Genomic DNA, 11780 nt, shown 5'->3' with positions numbered 1-11780 from the left:
CGTATCATTTGATTTGGGTTTAACGGATCAGTTAACTTAGGGACCAACGGACTTACAGAAAATGTCACCTTGAGGACTATTACCGCCAATTTTTGAGGTTAGGGATTAATCTGCATCAACCCTAAGTTTTTGAGGACTTTTGCCGCAATTATCCCTTTTCATTTTTATTTGGGTAGTCATTCTCCATTTTCATTTTCATTTTCTTCATTTTTGTCCTTTGTGAAGTCTCCTCTGTTCATAAAAAAAAAATTTTTGTGTCCGTTATCCACTTGTGTTCTTCTCTCTGAGAAAGAAAACTCTTCTTTTTTTTTTGTTGATCAAGAAAGATAAGATCTTCATTAATCAACAAGTAAAATAGCTAATTTACAAATAGGGGTGATCAACGGTCGGTTTGGTCAGTTTTTTACACAAAAAAATCCAAAATTCGATTTTCGATTTTTATGGTTCTAATCCGAAAACCGACCGACCATTATAAAAATATAAAAAAACCGACCGTTTTAATCCACGGTTTGGTCGGTTTAAACCGACCAAACCGAACTTCATTTTTTTTTTAAAAAAAAAAAAATAAGTTTTAAAATTTTTTATAATTATTTGAAAACTAAAAAATTAAAGTATTGTATCAAATATCATATAATTTAAAAATAAAACTTTCTTAGTTAAATAAATAATGTAAAATAAACTTTTTTAAATTTGTTCAAATTATTTGTGCTACTAATATGGTAATGAGTTATATTAAAAAACTAGTACTATTTTATGAATGTGTGTATATAATATGTAAATGCATCAAATTATAATAAAATAAAATAATCAATAATTGAGAATTTAAATAAAAAAGATATAAGTAAACTTAGATTAATAAAATTGTATATTAAATATGTACAAAAATAATATATATTACATATAATATATATGTTCGGTCGGTTCTCGGTTTAATCGGTCGGTTTGCGATTGACACTAAAACCGACCATATTAAAGCAGTTTTAACCGAAGGCAGTTTTTTCGGTTTTCGATTTTTTCGGTGTCGATTTTTTCGGTGTTCGGACGGTCGGTTTGGTCGGTTTCTTGAATTTTTTGCTCACCCCTACTTACAACCTCAACACAACGCAAGCCCACACCTACAAAGAAGTCATTTTTAATAATAATAACCTCTCCTCATCTTTCAACTTCTTAAAATTAAAATTATTAAACCTATACTTTGCATCTTTTCTTATCATCTCTACAATCTTTTGAACACTATAAGAAAAACTATTGAAAATACACGTGTTTCTATTTTGCCACACATAATACACAGTGGTTGAAAGAACCATTGCAGCGACTAAATTTATCCTTTTGTTTCCCAGCCGCTTAGTCCAAAGCTGCTAGTCCTCTAGACGGTCCGACCAAGCAGTTCCCAACCAACCATTAACACTCTTCAACACCTGCTGAGAAAACAAACAGGAGAAGAACAAGTGCTCCGAAGTTTCATCACAGCAGCCACAAATTGGACAAAGCCTGCTGTCAATATGCAAAATTTTAGAGAGATGATCTCGAGTGAGTAAACTATCTCTCACAACCTGCCAACAAATGAATCTATGCTTAGGAACAGCATATCGATTCCAAACAAATCGTTGGTGCTCAAATTGCTCACCAAGACAAAGGCTCTTATATAATCTGTTGACACAAAATTTACCCTTATTCATAGCATCCTCCACTTCCTGTTTAGAAAACATCAATCTGATATTACAAAATTTTTTCCAGTACCAACTAGTGTCATTCTTACGTTGATACTGCCAAAAGCTTTCCCCTTTTAAATACACATGATTTATCCACCGAACCCAAAGAGCTTCCGGTTAATGATCGATAGCCCAAACATATTTCACAATCATAGCCTTATTCCACTTAGTCCCTTCACCAAAACCAAGACCTCCTTGCTCCTTGGGTAAGCAAACAGTAGTCCAAGAGGTAAGATGAAACTCACTTCTTGTACCGTTGTTACCCCACAAAAACCACATACAAAGTTTATCAATTTCCTTGATTGTGCTTTGTGGCAATAAGAAAATATTCATCCAATAATTTCTCAGACCCAAAAGAACAGAGTTGATTAGTTGACATCTGTTGGGTTTTATGCCCTAAATAAAACTCTGTTTCAATGTGATCCAGATTATTCAATATCAATAAAATAACAGAAGTATTTTTCATTCATTTGAGTATGTTTTGGTTCACCTTATCAATTATTTATCTATTGGATTTATAAATTCATTCAAACCCTTTTCACATACTTGATCATGTTTATTGTATTGTCAACACAGTGGAAAGTAAACATGACTATGTGATTAAAGATTCCTAAATTTATCAGAACACTAGGGTTTTAATGATATGACAATCTACAATAGAGTTTACTTGCATTTGGAGAAATGCTATGTTCTTTCTAGAGCATTGGTTAAAGTAAATCTTGGGTTGGATGCATAGAGTATGCATTGGAATGGACCGATATTGATTTTGATATAGATTTATTAAACTTACCGTAATATCTATTCAATTTAATATCACTTAGTTGATCCTAGATCAAATGATCTTAATCCTGATATGATTAGGTTCAATCTCAATAGTGTTATTCGTGTTCTTTGATTTGTTAGTTAAGCCTACTTTTGGGTCAGGGTGATACGTACATTTTGGGAACACGGTAGTGCAATTGAGTGGGAGCGCTAACATAAATATGGAATCTATAGCTTCTATCTGGCGAATAGAAAGTAAAGGATGATTTCCTTCGAGCTTAACCAAACAAAAATAAATGGTGGAGTACTCATTTCACTTAGCTGAAATATCATTTATACATGGTTAAGTGTTTTAAGGATAAAATACATTGTAGGGTGTTACGGTAATTTAATCCCTTTACAGTGTAGATCATCTATATAGAGGATCATTGATCAAATTAAGATTATAACAATGGATAATTAATGACGTGTCTATATGGTGGAACATATAGAGCGTTCTATATAGCTGAGAGTGCAATTCTAAGTTCTATGCGTAGATTCAACGAAGAATTAATAAGTCAGTGAATTTAAGATGTAAATTCTTAATCTGCTTATTGGAAGCTCGGATATATAGACCCATGGTCCCCACACTAGTTGAGACAATATTACTGGTAAGACTCATTTAATTGGTTTTAATTAATCAATTATAATTCTCAAGTTAGACTATGTCTATTTGTGAATTTATCACTTATTAAGGGCGAAACAGTAAATAGAGAGTTTATAGGGTATATTTATTAATTAGGAAACTTTGATTAGTTTAATTAATAAATATAATAAATGACAATATATTATTTAATAATTATATATAGTTATTAAATAATTAGATTTGACATTTATGTGGTTGAATGAGAAAATTGGCAATTTTTGAAAGAATGGGAAACTAGAAATGATAAAATAGGAAAGTTGCAAAAGTGAAAGGCTTGTTTCCACATTGCTATGGCCGGCCACTTTACTTGCCTTTTTGTCATTTAATTTTTCATTTTTAATGCCAAGTAATTCAACCATAACCCTATGTGGTATTCTATAAATAGATGGTAAAGGCTTCAGGATTCACACACACATAACTGCATATTCTTTTCTTACACACAAACACTCCTGAGCCGTCTCTCTCTCTCTCTCTCTCTCTCTCTCTCTCTCTCTCTCTCTCTCTCTCTCTCTCTCTCTCTCTCTCTCTCTCTCTCTCTCTCTCTCTCTCTCTCTCTTCTCTGTTTCAAAATTTCCATAAGTGAGAGAGTAGTGCCCACACACATCAAGTAATACCTCAATCATAGTGAGGAAGGCTATGTAGAATTCAGAGTCAACAAAGAAGGACATTCGGGCTCAGATCTTGATTATACTCTGCGATAGAAAGGAATCAAGGGTTAGAGATCTGAGTGGGAGGAGACATATTATTCCGCTGCACCCAATGTAAGGTTTCTCATACTTTATGGGCTCGTTTGGAACGCCGTATTAGGTCGTATTGTATTGTATTGTATTATATTGATTTGGATTATATATCATATTTTTATATAATACTATGTTAAACTTTAATTTATACTAAAATATTATATATTTAGGTGTCCATAAAAGTTAATACCACATATAGCTTTACATAAAAATATTGCATAAAATACAATTCAATATAATACAATACAATACTATACGACTTAATACGGCGTTCCAAACGAGCCCTATATGTGTTTAATTATATTCGTTTTAGAAGTTCATATTTAGGTTGTTAATCAACATACTTGTGAGTAGATCTAAGATCCTGGTAAAATAATTCCAACAACATCTCCCTGCATAAGATAGATGCCTACTAGCCCAAGAGTGCAACTGGTTCTTGATCTTCTTGAGAATAACCCCATAGTCCTCTGCTTTCCACTTCGTTGGTCTCATTGGAACCTCGAGATACTTTAGGGGAAACACCCCCTCCTCAATCTGTAAGGTGCCTAGTAGATCAGATCTTTCTCTGTTAGAGATACCACCAAAGAAAACCTGAGATTTCGCAAGATTAGCTTTGAGACCTGTTTTGTTACTAAACTCTTCAAAAATTCGTTTTACACAAGTCACTGAGCCCTTTTTAGCTTTGCAGAAAATAATGAGATCATCTGCAAAACAAAGGTTAATAATTTTCAGTGTCTTGCATTGAGGATGGAACCAGAATTCCTTCTCACTTTCTCCTTGCTGCAATAACCGAGTAAGATACTCCATTACCAACACAAACAGCATCGGGGATATGGGGTTCCCTTGTCGAAGACCCTTAGCACCCTTAAACCCTTTTTGTAACCTGCCATTCATCATTAGCACATAGGAAGTCTCCCTTAAACACACCATAATCCAGTGAATGAATCTAGTAGGAAACCTGAAACTTTTCAACAAATCTTCCAAGAAATCCCAATCAACTGTATCATAAGCTTTACTCAAATCAATTTTCAACGCACATCTTGGAGAAGCATTTTTCCTACTATAATTCTTTTTTAGATCCTGAAAAATAAGTATATTATGAGCCAGAGATCTACCTTTAACAAAAGCTCCCTGGTTTTGTCCAATCAACAGAGATAGTACCTCAGATAATCTACTGCAGATCATTTTAGAGATACATTTGTATAGAGTAGTGCAGCAGGCAATCGACCTATAATCCACTGCTTTACTAGGCAACTCAACTTTTGGAATAAGGGCAATAACAACCTCGTTTAACTCTTCAGGCATCCTCCATGTGTCAAAAAAAATCATGCACAACCTCCGCTATCTCATCCCCAATTAACTTCCACATGGCTTTGAAGAACTCAAAATTATACCCATTTGCACCCGGACTTTTAGTGCTAGCAATACTAAAGATTGCTTTCCGGACATCCTCCTTAGAAAACTTCTTTATTAAGTTCAATTGAAGCTCCATACTAAGTCGAGGACCCATCTCCATACATCTTTCATCAATCTTTATAGATCTAGAACTCTTGCTACCCATATAATGTTTAAAATGAGAGACAAAATGGTTAACTACCTGCTCGTAGTCTTCCACAGTTTCTCCATCTTCATTAATGAACGAGACAATCATGTTCTCCTGTCTCCTTTTCTTGATGCAAGCATGAAAAAAAGCAGTATTTTCATCACCTTTGGACAACCAAGTTATCTTACTTCTCTGGATTAGAAAACTCTGATACATGGCAGCCTGTTGTTGAAACATAGCAGCCGCATTTCTCTCCTGTAATTGAGCACATTCATCTGTTGGATCCTCCTGAGCATTAGTTAAAGCACACTGGTAATCAGCTTTAGCTTGATGATACTTCTGTTCCACATCTCCAATTTCCATCCTGTTGAATCTTTTAAGGACATGTTTAAGCCTAAGCAGCTTCCTAAAAATACGATGAAGCCTAGAACCAGCCATAGGTTTATTCCAATTGATAGACACCACCTCCTGGAACTTACTGTGAGAAGTCCAAAGATTAAAGAACCTAAATGGCTTGATCCCCAAAACCCCCTGTTGCTGGGTTTTAATCACACAATAACATTGATCAGAACATGTTTCCCATTGAAAAACAGCCAAAGAATTAGGCATAGAATCTATCCAATCCTCGTTAATGAAGGCATGATCAATCTTTGAATAAACCCTGTCCTTCCCATCTTGCTTATTTGACCAAGTGAATTTAGAGCCAGAGATCTTGAGAGCTTCTAATTTGGACTGAGCAATCCAAGCCGTAGCATCCACTAACTCACTGGGAGTAACTGCTCTATAGCCAGTACGATCACCATAACAAAAAACTGCATTGAAATCTCCTGCTATCAACCAAGGAACCCCCTGACAGTTAATCAAAGAGAGCTCCTTCCACAAATCTACTCTCTCATCAATGGTGTTGAAACCATACACAAATGTAACAAACACTTCTAGTTGAGAACCAATAAACTTCACAAGACAGTGAACAAGTTGCTTATGATCCTTCAACACTTTAACTTGAACAAACGACTTAAGCCACGCAACCAGAATTCTTCTTTCACATTGATCACCCCGATGATAATCCCATCTATGAAACACCTTTACCATCATCTCATCCACTTTATTGTTCTTTAGTTTATTCTTAATAAGAGCACTAACCCCTACTTTATTAAGGTTCAACAAACTAAGTATATCACCCTGCTTATCCCTTTTATTCATACCCCGAACATGCCAGCTAAGTATGTTGGTGCAATCCATCTTTACCCTCGAAAGATAAGTTACACTTTTCAACATCCTTCCCCTGTTCCTGCAGAATCTTGAATGTGTTTTGAACCGAAGCTTACTCAACCACTTCAAGAGATCTTATCACTTTTGAATTGCCAACTCTCTTTGGGGTCTTCCACTCATTAACACAATCACGGTTTGGAGTAGTAATTCCAGATTCAGCACCCTTTTTTCCATCCTTAGCATCAATCTTCTTCACAGTCCCTATATAGTCATTAGCTTCAGCAGTAACTAAATTTTCTTCCCCCGAATCAACCACAACAGTAGGTTGAGTATCCTCCACTTTCTTTTCTTGTTGCTGGTTTTTCTTGGTCCAAACCTTCGGACCATTCTTCCTACATTCCGCCATGTTATGGCCATATCCCTTGCAATTGTTACATTTAATGGGGAGCCATTCATACTCAACAAACTGCTCTTGAATCTGCCCTTTTTCATTTTCAAAATGTATAACAAATGGCGGATCATCAGTAATGTCCATCTCAACTAGAACCCTTGCAAATTTAATCATAGATTTCTCCCATGTTACTTTATCAATCATAATCGGTTTACCAATCATGCTAACAAGGGCACTCAAACAGTTTAATCCCCAATACTGCAATCCTAAATTAGGCAACCTAATCCAGAGAGGAACAGATCGAACTAACCTCAGAGTGTCGAGATCCATGGTCTGACTATCATCGGCTTCTTGTCAAACTGCACATTCCCTAACTCAAGAACCAAGTCTTTGGTGGCCTCATCCTTGAACTTCACAATAGTAAGTCCCTGGTTCATCCTGACCACTCGCTCAATACCCAGGTAACCCCAAATCCGTTTTACAAAACCTTCGAACACAGCAAATGGAGGATTAGCCCCCATAACCATACAAACAACTGCTGAGTTCCACTCTGAAGCTTGTTCAGCCACCTCCACAAGATCTAATTTAGCAACCTTGAAACCTGCCTGAATGACTGGTTCAGCATAATGCAACCTTGCTGTAACATTCAGCTTCTACCCATCTTGAAGCTTCGCCCAGTGATTCCTTGCCGAAGCTTGAAAATCGTCATTCCCTTCATCCTTCGTTACCTCGTCCCCGCCTTCTTCCTTCATTATCTTTGCCCCATCTGGTTCGTCCACCATTGTAGAAGCTAGATTCAAGTCTAGGGTTTCTTCGACAATGAGGGTTTTCAAATCGCCCATCTCCTTGCAAAGCTCTTCTCCACCTATCGCCGGTGACTGTTCATTCTCCGTCCGTTCAAGATTCGCTAGAAAAGCATCAAATCGCACCCCTGTTGCTGGCTTTCGAGTCGACCGTTTCCTTCTCATCGAGAGAGAACCAGTTGTCTTCGCACGCCAAAACTCATTTTTGTGTTGAAGAAAATCTACTAAAAAAAAATTAAATCTTTGTTGAAGAAAATCTGGTGTACTCATCTTAGTGCGTTTGACACAGATGCAAGTTAGAATAATTGTTGGTCTTTTCTCTTTTGAATCTCTCTTCCTTTTTGGGTTTCATTTTATGTTTATTGATTAGTTTTCTTCATCTTTACAGAGGACACAATCGTCGTCATAATTGAACAGGCTGCTCATACTTATTTGTGCTCTGTAAATAGAAGGTATGTATTTATTTATTTTTTAGTCTTATTTTGTACAAATTTTATATAGGATTTTAAATTGATGTGTATTTTGCTTATTAATTCTTTTTAATATTTAGACTGATTGCTCTATTGGAATGTCATTATTTATTTTGGATCTTTATCTTTAGTATTGTGGTTTGAAAGATTTCAAGTTTATGTCTATAGTGGTCGAAAAATTTCTGAGTTCTAGTTGGGTGTGGAGTTTATCTATTGTAACTCTTCTCTCTTCCTTTGTTGTTACTGTTAGAGAGAGAAAAAATAACTTGTTTATGCTCAGGTTTGTGTTTTGTTAGAGTAAATGTACTTAGTTGTACTATGCAAAACTAAGGTACGTGTGAGCTTTTCTGTGTATTGGAGGGTTGTAAAAGGTGTTTGAGTGTGTTTGATCTCAATACCTAGTGTGAGCTTTTCTGTGTAATTCAGAGGGTGATCCCTCCATTGATTCCATATAATCTCTTGTAGTTATCTCAATCATCAATAAAAAGGTATCCATTGCTGTTACTCTCCTCTTGTATATTTCTATTATGTTTTGATTTATATTTAGTTATTTTTCTCAATGCATGTCAAAAAGATCTATATAGTTGGAGCGGGTCGGAGCTCTGATATGGTAGATTACTTATAATCTGAAACATTCAGATTCTTATTAGATCTCAGATTCGCTCTGCCCCGACTAATATTTTTTTTTAGATCGGATCTGATCCGATTCGATTTCAATATATTAAAAAAATTTTATTCAAGACTCAGACTCCAGACCCAAACCCTTTGGGACCCGAATCTTGACCCAAATTTAGGACTGGATCCAAACCCGAACTCGGGATCGAATCCGGACATTCGGTAATTTTTTTAATTTTGGTATATATTCTGACGTGGCACATGTATTTGTGTAAATAATTTTCTTAAAGATATTTTTATAAATAAAATTAATTTTAAATATAGTATTGAAAAAATTCCATAAAAAAAGTTATGCACCAAATTATTAAATTTAAAATACTATTAATAGTATGAAATTTAATATATAATATAGTGCATCCTTAAACTTAAATAGTATGAAAATTCCACTACTAATTTAGTAGGATGGTGTACATATATTCTTAGTAAAGAAAGAAAAACCCAGATTTTTACATAGAAAATATATAAATAAAACAAAATAAAACACAGAAAGATAAATACAAATGGATTTCAAGTGGCTTAAGTCTAAGTCTAAGGAAGTTGAGTTTGACTTTGCAACTGCCAAATACAGAGGAGTGCAGGTTGTAAAAAATTGACTTAAGATGAGAGTGTTTGTTTTCTTTCTTTAGATTCCTTATCATTACAAACCCTTTTAATTAATTATTTTCATTTAATTTAATCTGAGGAGTTTCATGGAGCCTCCTGTAAGAGAGCTTCAACTTCAAAGCAGAGGTTAGAAACTTACCTACAATTCTTCTCACTTGAATTTTTTTTTTTTTAAAAAACATGTTTTCTATGTAAGCTTTATTAGTAGTTTTCAATTTTATTATTCTTTATAGTGGGGAAAAACAATTCACTTTCACATGTGCAAATATGATATAAAAATCTGCAATTCAATCTATTCTATGCCAATAACTGTAGTAGAAAACATGTTCCAATCCATATTCATGGTTTTCGCTCTAAATAGTATCAAAACTCATAAAATGATAAAATTTGTAATTTCCTTACAAGTAGCCTGCGCTTAGGGCCCTCCCAGAACAAAAGCTTAAAAAATATTTTTTAAAGAAATTACGTATATTTACTATATTTTATTTGTTTTAATTTTTATCTCTAATTTTATATTCTTTAAGATATACTATTTTTATTGATGATATTCTTATTAAATTAAAAAAATTAATATTTTAATACTATATCATGACATAAATTTTGTCAGAACAGGTTATGGTTGCGCTTAGAGCCCACCTAACTAAAAAAGGCTAAAAAAATATTTTAATAAAATATGATATGAAATTATTTTAAAATTAGTGAAAAAACATGTTCTTTTGTATCAATTTTAGTTTTACTATGAAGTTATTACTTAAAAATAAACAATCCATAAGCTATATTCTATCTATTTACTATTTGATCATTTTGCAAGAGAAAAACAAAAGAGAGAAATACTAATGTTGGATCAATTTACTTATGTCACTACACCACAGCTGATGATGATGATCACCATGGCCAAAATCCAAACACAGACACCTCTGCTACACCTTCTTCTGTCACTAATCGATTTTCGCTTCCCAAGCTCATTCACTACAAGTGGTGGTTTCGGGTGATGATCTACATCGTTTTTATAATCGCGGGCCAATCTGCAGCCACTCTCTTGGGAAGATTGTACTATGACAAAGGTGGGAACAGTAAATGGATAGCAACACTAGTTCAATCAGCTGGCTTCCCAATTTTGATACCTCTTTTATTCTTCTTTTCATCACCAATAAAACCCAACAACACAACAACACAACTCAAGAAAAAACTACCTTCTCTAGCTCTCCTTTACTTCTTTTTTGGCTTAATTTTGACAGCAGATAATTTGATGTACTCATATGGACTCCTCTACTTGCCTGTATCCACTTACTCCTTACTATGTGCCACTCAATTGGCTTTCAATGCCTTGTTTTCGTTCTTTCTCAACTCGCAAAAGTTCACTCCTTTTATACTCAACTCTCTTGTCCTTCTCACCACCTCTGCTTCCCTTCTTGCACTCAATGCAGACTCAGACGAACAAGACTCGAGTAGTAGTACTAAATTCTCTAAGAGAAAATACGCGATAGGCTTCTTAACTACCCTCGGGGCCTCTGCAGCCTATGCATTGTACCTTTCCTTATTGCAACTATCTTTTCAAAAGATTTTGAAGGCAGAGACATTTTCTAGTGTGTTGAATATGCAAATTTACCCTTCTTTTGTAGCAACATGTGGTTGCATTGTGGGGCTTTTCGCGAGCGGGGAATGGCGAGGCTTGGGGAAAGAGATGAATGAATATTACCAAGAGAGTAAGGTGTCTTATGTTATGACATTGGTTTGGACTGCTTTGACATGGCAGATTTGTTCTGTGGGGTTGTTGGGTTTGATTTTTGAAGTGTCTTCTCTGTTCTCCAATGTTATAAGTACCTTGGCTTTGCCTGTAATTCCCATTCTTGCTGTGATTTTCTTTCATGATAAGATGAATGGGTTGAAAGTCATAGCTATGGTGTTGGCCATATGGGGTTTTCTTTCTTATATCTATCAACATTATCTTGATGACTTGAAACACAAGGCACACAAAAGTGAGAGTAGTGAGATTATTTCTAGGAGAATAGTTGAAGTTTGTTGATGCAAAATTGTCAAATATAGAGATTTCAACTTTTACTCTTGACTCTTTTTAGGGGTTTGATTATAGACAAACTTCAAAGTTATTGTTTTCTTTGTACTAGTGTTACTGGTTTTTATACAAGTGGTAGAAAAGTATACACTTACGAAAATTTGACATAA

The 11780-nt window shown here is 34.8% G+C and overlaps 2 protein-coding genes across 2 annotated transcripts; one reads left to right on the top strand and one right to left on the bottom strand.

Moving 5' to 3' along the window:
- Positions 1 to 5214: 5214 nt before the first annotated feature.
- On the bottom strand, positions 5215 to 6684 carry LOC133038495 (uncharacterized). The gene has a single exon (XM_061116662.1). It carries the CDS (start codon positions 6682 to 6684, stop codon positions 5215 to 5217), a length of 1470 nt encoding a protein of 489 aa, XP_060972645.1.
- Positions 6685 to 9522: 2838 nt separating this feature from the next.
- Positions 9523 to 11780, top strand: LOC115715667 (probable purine permease 11). The gene is made up of 2 exons (XM_030644325.2): positions 9523 to 9722; positions 10469 to 11780. The coding sequence occupies exons 1-2, from the start codon at positions 9683 to 9685 to the stop codon at positions 11620 to 11622; spliced, it is 1194 nt and encodes a 397-aa protein (XP_030500185.2). The 5' UTR covers positions 9523 to 9682; the 3' UTR covers positions 11623 to 11780.

This window comes from Cannabis sativa, chromosome 5 (genome assembly GCF_029168945.1).
Source record: "Cannabis sativa cultivar Pink pepper isolate KNU-18-1 chromosome 5, ASM2916894v1, whole genome shotgun sequence".
In the NCBI taxonomy this organism is placed as follows: domain Eukaryota; kingdom Viridiplantae; phylum Streptophyta; class Magnoliopsida; order Rosales; family Cannabaceae; genus Cannabis; species Cannabis sativa.
This window is presented reverse-complemented; position numbering and strand designations above follow the sequence as displayed.

Bases quoted from the DNA above. Each gene is read 5' to 3' on its own strand.
- LOC115715667 (XM_030644325.2), top strand. From the start codon at position 9,683: ATGGAGCCTCCTGTAAGAGAGCTTCAACTTCAAAGCAGAG. The intron at 9,723-10,468 runs GTTAGAAACTTA...ACTACACCACAG, and splicing joins GCTTCAACTTCAAAGCAGAG to CTGATGATGATGATCACCAT.
- LOC133038495 (XM_061116662.1), bottom strand. From the start codon at position 6,684: ATGGATTGCACCAACATACTTAGCTGGCATGTTCGGGGTATGAATAAA.